Raw genomic sequence first — 17,515 nt, 5'->3', positions numbered from 1 at the left:
ACAATGGTATTTCTGGGTCAAAAAGGATACACAGCATTATACTTTTTGGGGTGTAATTCTAAATTGCTCTCCAAAATGGCCATATCAGCTTACATTTTCATCAACAGTTTACTAGTTTCTCCAATTTTCCACAGCCCCTCCAACGTTAGTCATTTTACACGGCTATTATTTAGCCAATCTGATAGGTGTGAAATGATAGCTCAGAATTGTTCTGATTTTCATTTCTCTAATCAGTAGAGATTAAAACTTTTTAAATATGACTATATACATGTATATAACTTAGCCTCTTTACATCCAAAAACTGTCTATTCATATCTTTTGACTAATTATCAATTACAGAAGATAATATGAAAGTGAGATAATATTTTAAAAATGTTTTGCAAACTTCAAAATACCATAGATATGCCTTCTCTTATTACTGGGAATAAATAAGGGATTTTTTTCCCTACAGAAAATAAGGAACCAGTAAACCTGAATTGGAGAGTGACATGGTTAGACCTACGGATTAATAAAACCACTCTATTAGCTATATGAGTAATGGGATGAAAAGGGAGACCAGTTTGGAAGTTATTACCATAGTCTACTGAGACACATTGAATGGTATGATGGCAATGGTAATGGAGGGAAGGATGTTACTGATAAAAGAAAGATTGAGGAGGTAGAATTCACAGAGCTTGTATGTACTCCTACTAATAGCTGACATTTTTATACTACTTTATGGTGTTAAAATACTTCACATCCATTATTATCTCATTTGAGTCACACAACCACTACAACTACACGTGTTTTTCATCCCCATTTATCAGTTGAGGAAAGTGTGACTCAGAAAGTTAGTGACTTTTTTAAGCTAACCTTTATATAGCACCTAATGTGTGCCAGGCACCTAATGTGTGTTAAGCAATCTGTAATAATTATCTCATTTGATTCTCACAATAACCCTGGGAGGTAGAGACTATTATCAGTTCCATTTTAGAGAAGAGGAAATGTGTGTGTATGTGTGTGTGTCTTCTATAGCGAGCAATATCAATCCACTTATATTCTCTAGGGGAAAAATGGAACTTGAAGTTACACAAGTTAATCTAATTTGGGCTACTAAGCAAATATATCATGAGAGATATTTGGAGATTCTATTTATAGAGCTTAGTTATATTTATTTATAAAGATATATGTATGTATATATTTAATAAAAAGTTGTATTTTCATATATTTACAGAAATATATTGAGATGAAGAAATTGAAATAAACATTAAGTAACTTGCCAGGGTCACATAGCCAGTAAAGGTCTAAGGCTGTGTTTAAATTCAGGTCTTCCTGACTCCAGGATTGGATTTCTATCCAACCACCACATCTATCTAACTTCCTCTATGTGCAGGTTGCAGAGCTAGTAAGTACCAGAGCAGCATTCAAACACAAGTCTTCCTGACTTGACTTGCTTTAGGATGGAATATTGCTCCTTCAGAGTATTTTACTCCCTCCAGATCTGCTTCTCCAGGTTCAATACTCTTCCATTTCACTCCATTGAATGTGTCAAGAAACATGCGAGTGGATGAGTTAAATTATTCCATGTTAGATCTAGGGAATTGGGAGAGAGGTGCTCTTCCCTCATCCCCTCTCTTTCCTCCCCACCAACATTTCACAGTTCTATAGTTTGGGCCTGGTTGAGGAAAAATGGGGAAAAAAAACAAACCCCAGAAAGGACATGGTTGCAAGGTGATGTTGTGGATAGAAAATTAGATCTGGAGTCAGGAAAACCTGAGTTCAAATGTAACCTCAGACATTTACTAGCTGTGTGCCCCTGGGAAAATCACTCAACCTTGTTTGCCTCACTTTCCTTATCTGTCTGGAGCTGGAGAAGGAAATGACAAATCATTCTATTATCATTGCCAGGAAAACCCAAACGTGATCACAAAAAGTCAGATAGGACTGAAGAATAACAATAAAGTGTATCCTAAGGTTTACTTTTGAACGGTGTTCCCTTTCCACAATCCCTGAATGGCTGTGTTTCTATTTTACAGGCAGCAAATCATCCCCTCCTGAAATGCTTCATAGGAAACCAGAGGCAGAGAGAAAGAAGTAACAATCAAAGGTTGTTTTAAAAAAGGAAGGAGCCCCAAAGGAAACAGGAGGATGGTAATTTGGGTGAAACTTTTGTCGGGGATGGGGGAAGGTTTCTAGATAGTTTTCTGCACAACAAACCCATTTTACTCCCTCCATTTTACAGATAAAATAATGGAGCCTCAGAGAGATTATGTGTCCTAGGTCAAAATGTTAGTAAATTAGAGATTAAGAATTTAAATCCAGATCTTTCCTGATGCTCAACTCATCCTTTCCACTACATCAAGCAATTTCCTTTCTGATATTGTCTTTCTGGGAATATATATCATGTGAAAATATTTTCTTGTGTAATTATAGAAATCCCAGCATGGATTCTCCAAGTATGGAGACCTCCCTCCACCTCCCCCCCCGACCCCCTACTTCCTTGCCTAAGCCCTGGGCTAGTTGCAATCTGGTCTGTAAGGCAGGAATTGACCTGAGCAACCTGTGATTCTTCCTACTCCAGTATCTTCTCTGAGTCACAGTGGGAACTGAGGCCTAGTTTGGTGCTCTGGGCTGACAAGGCCAAAGTAAACATAGCCAGGAATCAAGCCTAGATTTTTATGACCCTTGCTCCCCAGAGACACTCTTTCACTGGGGAAAAAAAAACAAATTTCTCTTACAGAAACAAGTGCCTGCGTGGCTCTCATGACCTCATGGGTCTGGCATAACTCAAGCCAAAGTTCTTTGTGCAAGCTGGTTCAACTGCAGCAGATCCCAAGAGGCCTTCTCCTCCAGGAAGCCTTCCTAAAAAGAGAATATCCCTTTGATACCTTCCTCTCTTCTTCTATGACAGCTCAGTGGCCATGACAGGCTCTCTATCTTCTAGTGACTGATGCAAAGGACTGTCTCAACAGCTTAGTGTCCTACTTTAGCATCTTTTTAGCCAGATAGTCATCTGTTTCGTGCTCCAGGCATAGAATCACCAAATATTAGATTTGCTCTTTTGTTTTAGGGTTGATACTAAGGCAGAAGGTAAGGGTCTAAAAGAAAAATGCCTAATATCTATCAAGTGCCAAGCATGTTATAAATATCTCATTTGATTCTAAGCCTTTGGAATAGTTACTGTATTTAGATAGTTTTTCCTTATGTCAAACCTAAATCTTCTTCTTAAAAAATTATATCCATTGTCCCTATTTCTGTTGTCTTGAGCCAATAAAGCAAGTTAACAGTCTTTTAAACTGGTAAAGTTTAAAAGTCTTTAAAAAACTTTAAAAGTCTTCTCCAGGCCAAACACCTCTATTTCCTTTAACTATTATTGGTATGATATGAATTCAAGACCCTTCATTATCCTGGATCACCCCTTCATATGTCCTCTGGCTTAATCAATGTCCTTCTTAAAATGTGGCAGCCATGCCTTAAAACGATCCTTCAGAATTGGTCAGACCAATTTTATTCTTAAAGACTGGCTATGCCTTGTCTGAGCAGAAACATATGGTCCCTATTTTTGGAGAGTTCTCTGAATGAGGCAGGAGATAGTATTTTTATCAAAGAAGCCTCTGGTGCTCAATATGATCTTTGCTTTTGGATGTGTATGTTGGGGGGAATCCCCTCAGCATGGAGGGAGGGCTCTGGGTAGTCACTGATAAGAGGGCATAGATATCATTCCTTGCCTAGTGTAATCCTGTCAAAAGTGGAACTCTTAAGAGGAATGAACCAAATCTCCCTGTTCAGACTAGGAACTATGCTAGAATGAGATAGTCCAGTGATTTCCAAAGTGGGTGCTATCGCCCCCTGGTGGGTGCTGCAGCGATCTAGGAGAGTGGTGATGGCCACACTTTTTTGTATTACATTCTATTCTGAGTTCAATAAATAGTTTCATAATTTCCAGGGGGCGCTAAGTAATATTTTTTCTGGAAAGGGGGCAGTAGGCCAAAAAAATTTGGGAACCACTGAATAGCCTTTCTTGGACCAGGAATGCCCTCTGAGTCAGAGTGATGGCGAGAACAGAGAAGGGGGAATATATGTGAAGGATGTTGAGGTTTGATTGATAGAACTTGAGAACTGAATAAATATGAAGGGAACTGTCAAGTGAGCATTAATAACAGTTGACATTTATAAAGCAAGCTTGGAAAGCCTGTATTTTGTATTTGTATTTGATCTTTTGTATTTGTATTTTTTTGTTTTTGTATTTGATCTTTACAACAACTTATAAAGTTGGCATTATTAGGATTAGTCTCATTTTCTATATCAGTTGGCTAGATCAAGTCACTTTAATGAGTGTCAGAGGGATAATGAGAAAAAGAACAAATACAAGGTGTCCAATATAATCACAGCCTTCATCATTTAATTACTAGACCAAAGCATACAAATTCCTATCAATATGAAACATCCCTACTTCCTCATCTCTAAAAGACCACACTGATTTCTCTGGATGTGTGTTTGCTTTGTCTACTTCTCCTCCCTTTTCTGGGCCTCAGTTTTCCCATTTCCTTATTAAGGGAATTTGACTGGACATTGTGTCCCTTTCCATTCCAAACCTCTTTGAGAATGAACTTCAGAGTCTGAAGTCCATCTTTGGGAAGCCCCACAGTGGAGGGTCAGTCCTGGTCCTCTGGGGGTGGGTAATTCTGTGGTTCTCACTGTTACACTACAAGATGCCTGCACTATCAATGTCTTCTTAGAGACAGGGCATTGAGCTCAATCATTCCAGCTTTACCTGGGATGGAAAGTTCTGTTGTCAATTCATTTCCCTTTTCTTGCTTTGTTGTTTCCTTTGGCAAATCTCACTTGAATGTGGTTACTTTTGGTCCATGTAGATGAAGACTAAATCTAGATTTCCAGTCCTAACCTCTCCTGAGGTTCTGACCTGTATCTTACATTGCCTACAGGACACCTCTTCTACATATCTTATGAACTTCACAAAGCTAACTAAAATGTAACTTGTCCCATATTGAACTAATTCTCATACTTTCTTAATTTGCTTCTCCTTTTGATTTAATTATTATTTACTAATATCAACATTATTTATCCTGATTTCCAGATTCCTAAATTTGGTATTCTATTCATGTCTTCCCTTAGAGAAGAATATAGGCACAGGGAGTAAGTGCTATGCCTGGATTGAGGAAAAGCAGGGCTGAAATTCATAACCAATATTTATCAGCTTTGTGACCATGAACAAATCATTTAGCCCCTCTGACACTCATTAAAGTGACTTGTTCTAGCCAATTGATCTATAAAATGAGCCTAACGCTTATAATATCAACTTTATAAGTTGTTGTAAAGATTAAATGACAAAATGTTATAATGCTTTCTGTAAAAAGGAAATTGGAAAAAACCATCTAAAAATGTATATATTTCTATGGACAAGGGAAATGTATCAAAACTACATTTCCCAGGGGCAGCTGGGTAGCTCAGTGGATTGAGAGCTAGACCTAGAGACGGGAGGTCCTAGGTTCAAATCTGGCCTCAGACACTTCCCAGCTGTGTGACTCTGGGCAAGTCACTTGACCCCCATTGCCTACCCTTACCATTCTTCCACCTATAAGTCAATACATAGAAGTTAAGGGTTTAAAATTAAAAAAAAAAAATTAAAAAAAAAAAAAACAAAAAAAAACAAACTACATTTCCCTTGATCCAACATGGTCCAACTGGTTTCCGTTTCCGACGTCTTGACGCAGGGGAGCGCTTAAATCTCGTGGGTTAGGAGGGAGTGGTCTCTCTCTTTGGCGAGTAGGCGCTTCCAGGAAACAGGAGACAGTATGGAGGCGGCAGTTTTGAATGCTTACAAGCGCGTGGTCTAATGATTTTATCTATCAACATGGCTTTAATTAAAATACTAATTTATATATTTATACCAGCCTTTATCATTTTTCATATTTACATTTCTAAGCCTGCTTTATAAATGTCAACTGTTGTTAACGCTCTTTTGACAGTTCCCTTCATATTTATTCAGTTTTCAAGTTTTATCATTCAAACTTTTTCAACATCCCTTTGCATACATTCTCCTTTCTCTGTTCTCACGAAAACTCTGGCTCAGAGGTCTTGAGATCAAATCCAATCTCTGACACTTAGTATCTGTGTGATCATAGGCAGATCACTTAAGCTTCCTAAGCTTCAATTTCTTCTTCTTTAAAATGGATTAAAGCAAATAGCCTTTGAGGTCTCTTCCCATGTATAACTATGATCCCATAATCCTAGTCACTATATATAATTAAATCTCTCATTATTACCCACCTACTGCAAAAACCATTTGAGATTACCATAGAATCTTTCCACTCTCCAGTCTTTTCACTCTTAGATTTTGTCCCACACACATCTGGAATCAGGAAAACTTAAGTTCGAATCCTACTTTCTCAAACACTTCCTGGATGTGTGATCCTGATCTCAAACACTTCCTGGATGTGTGATCCTGATTCATCTCTCCCAGTTTCTGCTTCATCAACTGATAAATAGGGATGATAAAAGCACCTATCTCTCAGGATGAGCATGAGAATCAAATGAGTTTCTCTCTCTGACCTTCGAGTCAGTTCTAGGTAATTTAATTTTTATGCACCTTTAATGTTCTGCAAATTTATTCTTGATATTTGTATATACACTTCTTCTTTTAAATAAAATTCCAAAAAAAATATCCAGACCTTTTTAAAAATACATAGACAGAAGTAATGAAGGGAGAAAAAAGAAAAGAGAATTATATTTGAATCATGAGAGCACCTGGTATTAGTGTCTATTGCAGAAGTAGAGAAATTAATCTGATTGAAAGTATATAATTAGAATTTGCTCCCCAGGACTCTCTTTCCCAGCATCCCATTTGCATATTTATGCTAATGTACTAATGTAGGGAAGATATAAGTTTTGTGTAGTTCTGCTCTCTCTCTCTGTTCCCAGGAAGGCGGCTGTGGCAGTTGAGTGAGTGCCAGGTAGGAGAATTTTACTCACATGGCTTTACTCAGGCTTTTACTTGTGTTCTTGTATTTCTTCTACTTCAAGTGATTACTAATAAATCTTATAAAATATAATACTTGAGTTATTGGATATTAATTTAAATTTAACATTGTAGGTGAGCCACAAAGGGATAGAATCCTTGATTCTTTTAAAAGAGTCTTAGAGTAAAGATAGGGAGTAGATTATTTTGAGAAAACCACATTTCTCACCTGCCTCTACCTCCCACATTTGATCAGACACTGCCACTTCTTCTGAGCACATTGGCTGGGGGCCAGTGTGAGCAGTTTTCTGCGTGGAGGGTAAAGTATAAATTTCCATTACATTATTAACAGCTGAGTGCTTGCTGCTGTTTTGGAAGCCTGGGTGTTTCTCTTAGGCAACAATTAGCTTCCTAAAAGCTTTTAACTGAGGGGACCCTTCCACCTTCTTAAATCCCTGACTACATGATAGTGGAAGCAAGCAGATCCTTGGTGTTTTTACGTCTGTTGGGGAGGGGAAGGAAGGTAACACTTCCAAACCTCTTAGCTAACTCCTGAATTTTTTTTTACCTTCAAGACTGTGTTTTGTTTTGCCTTTTCTTGTTTCCCCTCCTAAATTTAGTCTTGGGCTAAGGGCTTTTCACCCCATCCTTCATTCAAAGGCTGATTGGGACGTGTCTCCATCTACTAGCCATGTGAGGTTTTACTCCTAGCCAGTACATACTAGGCTAGCATCACCTACAGACAGGACGTAGAATTGCAAGCATAGCCCAGTTTCTTGCCTCTCTCAAATATCTCCCTTTCCAGGAGAGCATTACCGAACTCGCACAGCTCAAAGTTTTAGGATATCTTTTCTTACTACTGTTCCTGGGTGCATTTGTCCTTGCTGTTAGCTTGAGTGATCTCAAGATTTAGAAGGGAGATTCATCCCCCTTACTATCTAAGCATGCCCAGTCTCTGCAACACATCTAATATGGGATTTGTCCACACTGTGCTCAATGTGGAAATCCACCCCTCTATGGGGAACCCCAGAAGTGTGACCAAAGGAATCTAGATGGATGATGATTCTGGGGAGGAGAAGGAACCTCCAAGAGTCTGGAGGTGAATTTTAAGCCTTTTTAGACTCCATTGTCTTATTGATGCTAACTGTTTCACTTTGTTCCCCTCCAAATAGTGAAGAAGTCTCTGTAACGCAGCTATTAGAATCGGAGAAAAGGACTCTGGGATTGATTGCTCCCATGTAAAACCTTCTATTAACACTAAGTGCTTGTATCCTGTCATGCTTATTATATTTGCTGATTGTTTTAAGATTTAATTTTGTTTTTAAGTTTATATATTAATTTAATCTATAATATTCTGTTACAATATGTCACTTTCTGTTACTGTGTTTTGGCTATTAGCTATATATTCTGTTGCACTGTCTTTATTTGTACTGTCTTATGCCTGAACTGGAGAAAATCTCATTATAAAAGTCCATAAACTAGCTGGACAAAACCTGTATTAGTAATCTTTGGAGAAGTTGACGTGTTCTTATGATTTTGGTACTTCTTTGAATGTGCATTAGCTGCTGTACTACTGTTTTTATAAAGCTGTTACTTGGTGAAAATCATGTAAACTCACATTGTGGATCATGGCCAAGTTAAAAAGGAAATGGTTCTCATTTTTAGGTGAGAAACCTTTATTTTGAGCCCCTTTTCATGGATCCCTTTTTCATGGAATATGAACTATATATTTAGATTTTTGAAAAATTATTATTGTTTTTCCTTGAATGTGCAATAGAGTATTTGAGTTTTCTTTTTTCTCTCATTTTTTTGTACTCAAAGCACATGTTACCAATATTAATGCTTTTTTAGTTTAGCTCTAGGATAACTTTAAAATGTCCATTACCCCTAATGTCAATGCATTCCCAAAAGCTTTATATTATGGAAACCTGCCATTGATTGTTCAATATTATGGGACTTTTATCCGGATCCAGCCGGATACAACCGTGAGAGACCCGTGAGTCAGCCACCTGGAAGAACCATAGGGGGAGAGAAGGGAGACCGAGGCGCAATAAAGACAAATCAGTCTTAATTGTGACAAGGCTCGTTTATTGAGTGCAGGGAGTGGGTTTATATGCTTCTAGGACTGGGGTAAGGAATTTTCCAGTGGTCTCGGGCCGTTGGTCTCGCCACGCCTATCCCGGATGAAGCTGGATAAGTTTCTATTCCTAACATAAGTTTCGTTTCTTGGGAAATCCTTCACTAAGTTTCGTTTCTATGGTCTCCATGGTTTTTAGGTTTCGATCCTTGGTCTCTAAGTTTTGATCCTTGGTCTCTGACAGACTTTGATAATTGATTGTGTCTGATTCCAGGAGGAGGGATCATCCACTGCATAGTACCAAGGAGCACAAAGTTAACTTGCACAAGCCTAGGAGCACAAGGTCAAGGAGACCAATCAATCCCAGTGGGTTTGATGAGATTCTGCACTAAGAAAGGGGACTTGAACTTATTTTGGGGTTTGAGGAAGTGGCTGTTTGACAATATCAGATGCAAGATTCCCTCATGCTGGATCCAGACTTCTACCAAAATTCACTGAAAGTATATCTGACAAGAATCTCATTTCTTAAGAATATAGAGAACGGAGTCAAATTTATAAGAATACAAAGCATCCCCCAATTTACAAATGGTCAAAGGATATGAACAGACAATGCTCAGATGAAGAAGATAAAATTGTCTTTAGTCAGATAAAAAATCCTTCAAATCATTATTGATGAGAAAAATGCAAATTAAAACAACTCTGAGATAACCACCTCATGCCTATCAACAAATTGGCTAATATGGCAAAAATGGACTGATACACTGTTAGTGGAGCTGTGAACTGATATAACTGTCTTGGAGAGCAATTTGTAAACATGCCCAAAGGGCCTTAAAACTGGGAATATGCTTTGACCCAGCAAATATACCTACTATGTCTATATCAAAGACAGGGGGAAGATCAAATATGGAGGAAAGACTCTACTTGCACAAAAATATTTACAATAGCTCTTTTTGTGGTGGCAAAGAATTGGAAACAGGAGGGATATCTATTAACTGGGGAATGGCTGAACAAGTTGTCGTATATGATTATGTTAAAATACTATTGTACTATAAAAATGATAAATATGATAACCACAAAATAACTTGGAAAGACATCTATGAAGTGACACAAAATGTCCAGAATCATGGAAACAGCAATAATGTATGATGATTGACTATGAATGATTTAACTATTATCAGTGTCAACTTGAAAAATAATCAGAACTCCCAGAGTAGTAGTTATAATAACAAGTTTTCTCAGGGAAAGAGAGCATATAATCAAAACCATCAAACAAAGCCATGGCCTGGGATGACTATAGTTTTGGGAAAAGATACCAGCAATGTGATACTGGTAATTTTCACTGATCTATAGAAAGTGGAATTCCTATCTAGTTTTAGGACAGAGGTGAATAATAATGTGATCACAAGAGTTCACTGAAACTTAGGAAAGAAAGTCAGAGATGCTTGGGAAAGATGTATTAGTTGTAGTCGAATCCCAGGTGTTTGAGTGATTGAGATATAATTGAAGGTGTTTTTTTTTCTTTAAACTCAGTCCTCGGAAAAGAAGTAAACCCAATTCATAGTTAATTCAATCTTTATCTATCTTTAAAAGTTCATCTCTGATTCTTATAATTTTATTGACTTTTTAAAAATGTAGTCCTCCAGGTTCTAGGAACTAAGCAAGACCAATTCATAGCCAATTCAGTCATTTGAGTTCTTTGTTTTAACCTCTGTGACTGTTAGTAATAGAATTAACTAAAATAATGTTGTCATCAAGGATCCTAGACAACTCCAAAAGATTAATAATGAAAGATGCAATCCATTACCATAGAAGCAACTAATAGAGTCTGAATGCAGATTTAAGAAAATCATTTTCCACTTTATTTCCTTTAAGAGTTTTTTCTTATATAAGCCATATGACAAATATGGAAATATGCATTGAAATGCACATGTATTACCTGTATGACATTACTTGCTGTCTTGGGGAGGGGAAGAGTTAAAGGAGAGAGTTAAAGAAAGAACATGGATTGCAAAATGTCATAAAATGACTATTAAAATCATGTCTATATACAAATGGGGAAAATGTAATTTTTTAAAAAAGAAAGAACACTCTGACCAAATCCAATCCAAACCCAATGGGTAATTTCTGAGAAGGAACTAATATGTGATGAAACTATGTGGTCAGTAATACCCTAGGGTGGTTCTGTTACATAATGCATTACTTCATCTTGGAAGGCAACGACTTCCAACTTTACAAGCATACAGTTGACAGGATAATTGGGTTGATCTAGGGCCCATGGGATCAATGCATTACCAAGGATAGTGATGCATTATGGAAGTCTCTATACAGGCTATGACAGCTTCCTTCTGAATTCCAGTTTCTAGGAAAAAAGTCTGCATATAAGTAAAGTATGTTTTGGCCACTATTTCTCTAGACTATGTACTCAAGGTCCAGAGGGAATATCATGAAGAGAGCATGTGGGGTACAGGGGTTAAGTTGTAATGAGTTAGAGAAAGGAAGGGAGTTGGGTCTAACGAAAACTAGATTTATATAGTTAGAACAACAAGAATGAGGGAAGAAATGTCAGAAAATGTTTATGTTCAATTCTGGGTACGATATTAAGAGAGTATTGCCACATTGGAAAACACTAAAAGTATGATTAGGCTAAAGACTATGTCATAAAAGCCTGGTTGACCTGAAGCCTAGAGATGGGAACACTTTACTTGGTTCACACATATTATTATGAAGCATTTGAAATTAGGCAATGTTGAAGAAGAGTTTAATTTCATTTGTTTGGTCCCAGGAGGTAGAAGTAAGAAAAATGGGTGAAAATTTTAGAAAAAACATATTTTAGTTTAACATAAGAATATGCTTTCTAATAATTACCATACCCCCAAATGGGATTGACTGCCTCATTGAAGAGTGAATTTCCCATTATTGAAGAGTTTCAAGCAGAGATTGGCTAACTGCTCATTGGGGTATTGGATCCTGGGTTTTTGGATTGCAATTCCAGCTTGAGTTTTATGTCTTTGAGATCTTTCCCAACTTTAAAGATTTTGTGATAGTGACTTTCTTCCTTTTATTGTCTCCTCTCACTGTTCCTAAACAAGTGCTTCTTGATCAAGATACCCAGTAGCTATTCTTGTCACTTTGTGTGCAAGGAATTCAACTAGAAAGTGCTTACTACTAGTTCTAAGTGTTTTGAGTCCTGAACCCCTTTGACAATCTGTGGAAGTCAATGAATTTCTTCTTAGAATAATGTTTTAAATGCATGAAATAAAATACATAAGAATATGAATGAAATCAATTATATTGAAATATAATTATCATTTTTTTATAAAACCGTAACACAGGCTCAGGCTACCTTGCACATGGTAGGCAAATAACAAATATTTATTGGATTAAATTAGGCACTATATAGCAAAGGACTCTCAATCTGACATAAAAACACAGAGATTCTGTCCTGTAGTCTACCATTTGACTTAAAGACACAGACCTTGTCCTGTCCTCAGATGATTCCAATTCACTAATCTGTTAATGAAGTTTGAATGGCTCCCTATTAAATACCTAACATTGGCTAAATAGACTAACCTAGTATTCAAGTTGTTTCACAATTTAGTGCTATCTCAACTCATTAGGCCTATCTCTTATTATTCTGATGTATTAATTCGACATTCTTACCCAACTGGGATTATTGTGCTTATGTCAGCAGAGCTGACACTCTGCCATCTCATGCCTTTACTTATGCCATTTCCCATGCTTGGAATGTTTTGATTTTGTCTTTTTCCTCCCTAGGTCTCAGCACTAGTATACTGTAGGCACTTAATAATTGCTTATCACAGTGAGTCTCCTTTTCAGTTCTCATGCCTTTGTAGCTGTATGCCTCCTTAAAGCCCATCTGAAATGCTAACTGCCAACAAGCCTAACCTGATCCTTCCTCAGTCAGAAATAAACTTCCTTTTTAGGCTTCACATAAAACTTCACTGGACACATCTCCAGTGTACTTCTGTGTTATTATATATACTGTCTATCTGTGTTTGTAGCTTCTCCTCTTTCTAGACTAGAAACATGATAGGAGCAGGGACTCTGCTGACACATTTTTTCTTCCTTTTGAACGTATTATATTTTTTCAGGACATAGAAAAAGTTTCATAAGTGTGCACTGATTTGAATTAGCTTACATTGAATTGACTTTCACAAAGACGCTGCCTCCAGGGACCCCAATCTGACACACTGCCTCCCCGCAGGGACCTCTTCTCCAGACTGTCACAGATATACACACTCTGCTTCTAAGGCGCTTAGTTTGACACACTAATCTCATGGACTCCTGACTGATCCAGATGCAGAGATCTTGACATAGAGCCTGGGACATAAGTATACATAAAAAACAGACAATGGATTCGTGAAAGCTTTGAGTTTAAAATAGGCTAAGGAAATACTGGAATGCATAATGAATGGACGGACCAGGATTTGTAACATGACTTTCTTTTTCTATTTTTTTTTCAGTGATAGGGAAGTGGGAGAAAGAAAAAAAAGGTTTAAATTAATTGAAAAAAGTTCAAAAGAAAAAAACATAGTTAAATAAATGATCATCTAGTTTATATTCTTCTTATTTGGGATGATTCTTGGTAAGAAAAAAACAAGTAATTTTTTTTAAAAATCACCACACACATACACAACACATATATGTGCATGTATGTATATATATTCAATACTTCTTGACCTAAGACATTTCAAAAGTAGTTCAAAAGAATTTTAAGAAGATAAAAAGTCAGTGGGAAAGAGGTTAAAAGCAATCGAAATAGAGGTTTTTTGGGAACTTGGGAGCTCTCTGCAAGATCTCGGACAAATTTTACATCCTCTTCACTCAGAAATGCTTGAGATTTATTCAGAAAGCCTTTAATGGTTCCCCCCTCCCCACTGCTAGAGCCTTTTCTCTCTAATTGTTTCCCATTCATTCTATTCATATCATATGTATACATATTTGTTTGCATATTGTCTCCCCAATTAGAATGTGAGCTCCTCAAGGTCTCTGACAGTTTATACCTTTACATCTCCAGTGCTTGACAGAGTGCCTGGCATATAATAGGCATTTTTATAAAAGCTGGTTGTTGATGATGATAATGATAGCTGGCCCCAGATAATCCATCTGAGAGCAAAGTGAAGCCAAATTTCTCTAGGAATACACTAAGTCTTCGTGCTCACAACAATACCAGCTGGTCTTGTGAGAATGTAAGGAGTTAACTAGTTCCTCTCCAGTTCTAACAAGATCCTGACCTACATCAATGAACAACAAATAAGTAGGTCATGAAAAACAGATCCTCGTTTTACAGAGAGAGGAGAATTCAGTATCTATTCAGAGCATGGAGGTTCATGAAGTCATGGCTTAAAATAGAGGAAAAACATCCCAGCCATGGACCTGGAAAGGCTTCCTAAAGTAGGTGGATCTTAAGGAGCTGTTTCCGTGAATACAAGAATGTGGAGTATTTGCTTAGTTTTAAGACCAGAATGTTCTGGGTATAGATTGACCTGGGATTGGTCCATTTCCTGTGATATCCCTGGGGATAGGGCTGAGGAGGGCAGTTTTTATTCCCTCACAAAACTGCCATAGCAAACACAATAGGGTCCCACAATTAGGAATCCTAATGCTTCTATCAGATCACATCTCCCCTGCATTCTCTACTTTAGGGGTTCACGATTTCCTCCCAAATAAATGTAAAACCCTGTTCAGCTTTGATAGTCCTTCATACCTTGGCTCCCTCTTTGCTTTATAGTCTTCTTACATCTTTCTCATCCCCACACTGATTCAGCAAGACTGACCTCTTTGTATTGCTTTGTCTATGACATTCCATCTCCAGAAAAGAATTTTCACTCTCAGTTCCTCATGCCTGGAACTCTCTCCATCCTCATCTCCATTTTCTAGCTTTCTTAGTTTCCTTCAGATCTTGGCTAATGACTCAGTTCAATTTAGAGACTTCTACAAGAAGCCTTTCTGAGTCCCCTTTCATGTTAGTCTGTCCCTTCTATGAGATTTTCTCTATATGGTTCTTGTTTGTACATTGTAGTTTGCCTGTTTTCTCCTCCATCAGAATGTGAGCACCTGGGACCAGGGGCTACTTTTTTTCTCCTTTCGTTTTCTTTCCAGCACTTAGCAAGTTCCTGGAGCATTGTCATTGCTGTTCAATTGTGTCTGACTTTGTGACCCCATTACGGTATCTCTTGGCAAAGATACTGGAACAGTTTGCTATTTCCTTCTCCAGCTAATTTGACAAATGAGGAAACTGAGGCAGTGTTAAACGACTTGCCCAGGATCACACAGCTATCAAGTGTCCGAGGCCAAATTTGAACACAGAAAGATGAGTCTTCCTGACTTCAGGCCTAGCATGGTATCTACTGTGCCATTTAGCTTTCACCCCACCTACCTCCAGACCATAGTAGGTACTTAATACAGGATCACCATCTGGTGAGCTAAATTGTTTCTTGATTGCACTTAACTCCTCTTCCCTCTAATGAGTATCATATTTTTCTTTCAAGTCAGGATGACTGATTTTCTTCAGAATCACTTTCTGATCTCTGTAAGATACCCATTGTCTAGCCCTTGAAGCCTAATGGGTAGAATATTTTAGAAAAATCAGTGCCAATCTTTGGAATATTTGCCAAAATCATTCTTAGAGCCTTCTTGAGTTCTTCCTTTTGCCCATCAAATCCCATTAGATGGATTTCCTTTCCTGCCAGATTGAATCTGCATTGGAAAGGAAGATGTGATAAACCCTCATCTCAGTCTCACTCCTGGGCAGTACTGGTTGATACAACTCTTCCCCTGTACCTGGGCATGAAGAGATGAGGAGCATAATCCAGGGGGTTTATTTTATTCTAGTCCCTTAAAAACAGGATTCCATCACCTCTTCACTCACACAAGAATGAATAATATTGCTCTCTCCCTAAAGAACTTAATATTGGTATCTAACCTCCGTCCATCCTGCTGCATGTCTTTGAATGCCTGTTCCTAGATGTCTGAGTGACTGGGATCAGCAAGAAACATGGAATTGGAGGGAATGAGGAGCTCCAGCCTCCAATAATAACCTGAGTTCTGGTTCACTTTGGAAAGTCTGTATCTTAGGGACGTGGCCTCTTTAGGTTGGGAGCAATCCTTGAAGTCGAGGGGCAACCAAGGACACCAAGCAGGCCACGCCGGAGCCGGTGAGATTGTATCCCATAGACAAGGGGATGGAGGGCAGGGGATGCAAGAAGACCAAGAGAGGCAAAGCTTCCTGGAAGTGAGTCAGGGAATAGGACTGAAGCAAAAAGAGGTCCATAAAAAACAAGGAGGGCACAGAGGTGGGCAGTGCATGTTCTCAGGGCTTTGTGCTGCCCAGCAGGAGATATCCTCTGCATCACTTCCCGGAGGACCAGACTATAGGAGATGGTAATGAGGACTATATCCATAGTGGCTGTAGTAAGCATAGTCACAACTGGATAGGTCCACCCTAGTCCTCCACAGGATAGCTTCAGCACTTCTGTTGGGAAGCAGAAAGGGAGGGAGAGATTATGAGCATTGCAGGATGGTATCAGCAAGGGTGTGGGCAACAGAGGGATGGTGGCCCGGAGAATGAAAGCCAGGCTGGTCCAGGCAAGGCGGTTGGGGGTAAGGAAGGCCACATAGTAGAGAGGGTGACACACAGCTAGCCAACGGTCCAAGGCCATGGCCAGCAGCACGGAGGACTGCCCGGTGGAGATGGCATAAAGGCAGCACATTTGGAGGAGGCATACATCCCTAGAGATAATAGGGGCTGGGAACCACAGAGCATCCAGAATGGTGGGCAGCATAGAAAGGGCCAGACCAAGGTCTGTAGTGGCCAACAGAGCCAGTAGCAAGAACTGAGGTTGGTGCAGGTAGGTGTTAGCACAGATGGTGAGGAGGATCAGACCATTTCCCAGAAGGGTGGTGCTATAGGTCAAACCAAGGATGGTGAGGAATCCTGAGCCCCCTGGCCCTGGGAGGCTGGGAAGGAGGAAGGTCAGCACACCAGAGTGAGTGTGGTTGTGGGTAGACATGGCATACATGGTCTTTGTCCCTTTGAATAGAAAGAAACCAGGAGAACCTAAAAATAACAATTAGAGATATTTCATAGATCTAGGATTTTAAAATGTTAAGTTCTTAGATATCATTTAGTATATTCCCCACATATTACATACAAGGAAATAAAGATACTACAAAATTTAAATGTAGAAAGGATCTAAGAAGCCATGTAGCACAATTAATTTCTTTTAGAGATAATTAACTGAGACCTAGAGAGCTAAGGTGACTTTTCTAGGGTCATACAGGTACTAGTACTGAAGATGGAAGTCCTATGACTTTACAACCATAGCTCTTTCCACAAGTGCCTCATACTTCTATTGGCATATCATCTGTCCAAAGTGCTTTTCCATTTAGTTTATCAGAATTCTAAGTTAAAACAACTTTAGACATTTACTCCTCATGGTCCCTGAGGAGTAAATCAA

General features: G+C 38.5%; 1 protein-coding gene across 1 annotated transcript; it reads right to left on the bottom strand.

Moving 5' to 3' along the window:
* Positions 1–16,129: 16,129 nt before the first annotated feature.
* Positions 16,130–17,068, bottom strand: LOC123242864 (olfactory receptor 51M1-like). The gene has a single exon (XM_044670975.1). The coding sequence runs from the start codon at positions 17,066–17,068 to the stop codon at positions 16,130–16,132; it is 939 nt and encodes a 312-aa protein (XP_044526910.1).
* Between the last annotated feature and the right edge of the window lie 447 nt (positions 17,069–17,515).

The sequence above is a fragment of the Gracilinanus agilis genome, chromosome 3 (genome assembly GCF_016433145.1).
Source record: "Gracilinanus agilis isolate LMUSP501 chromosome 3, AgileGrace, whole genome shotgun sequence".
Lineage (NCBI taxonomy): Eukaryota > Metazoa > Chordata > Mammalia > Didelphimorphia > Didelphidae > Gracilinanus > Gracilinanus agilis.
The sequence above is the reverse complement of the archived record's forward strand: the minus strand, read 5'-3'. Positions and strand labels throughout refer to the sequence as shown.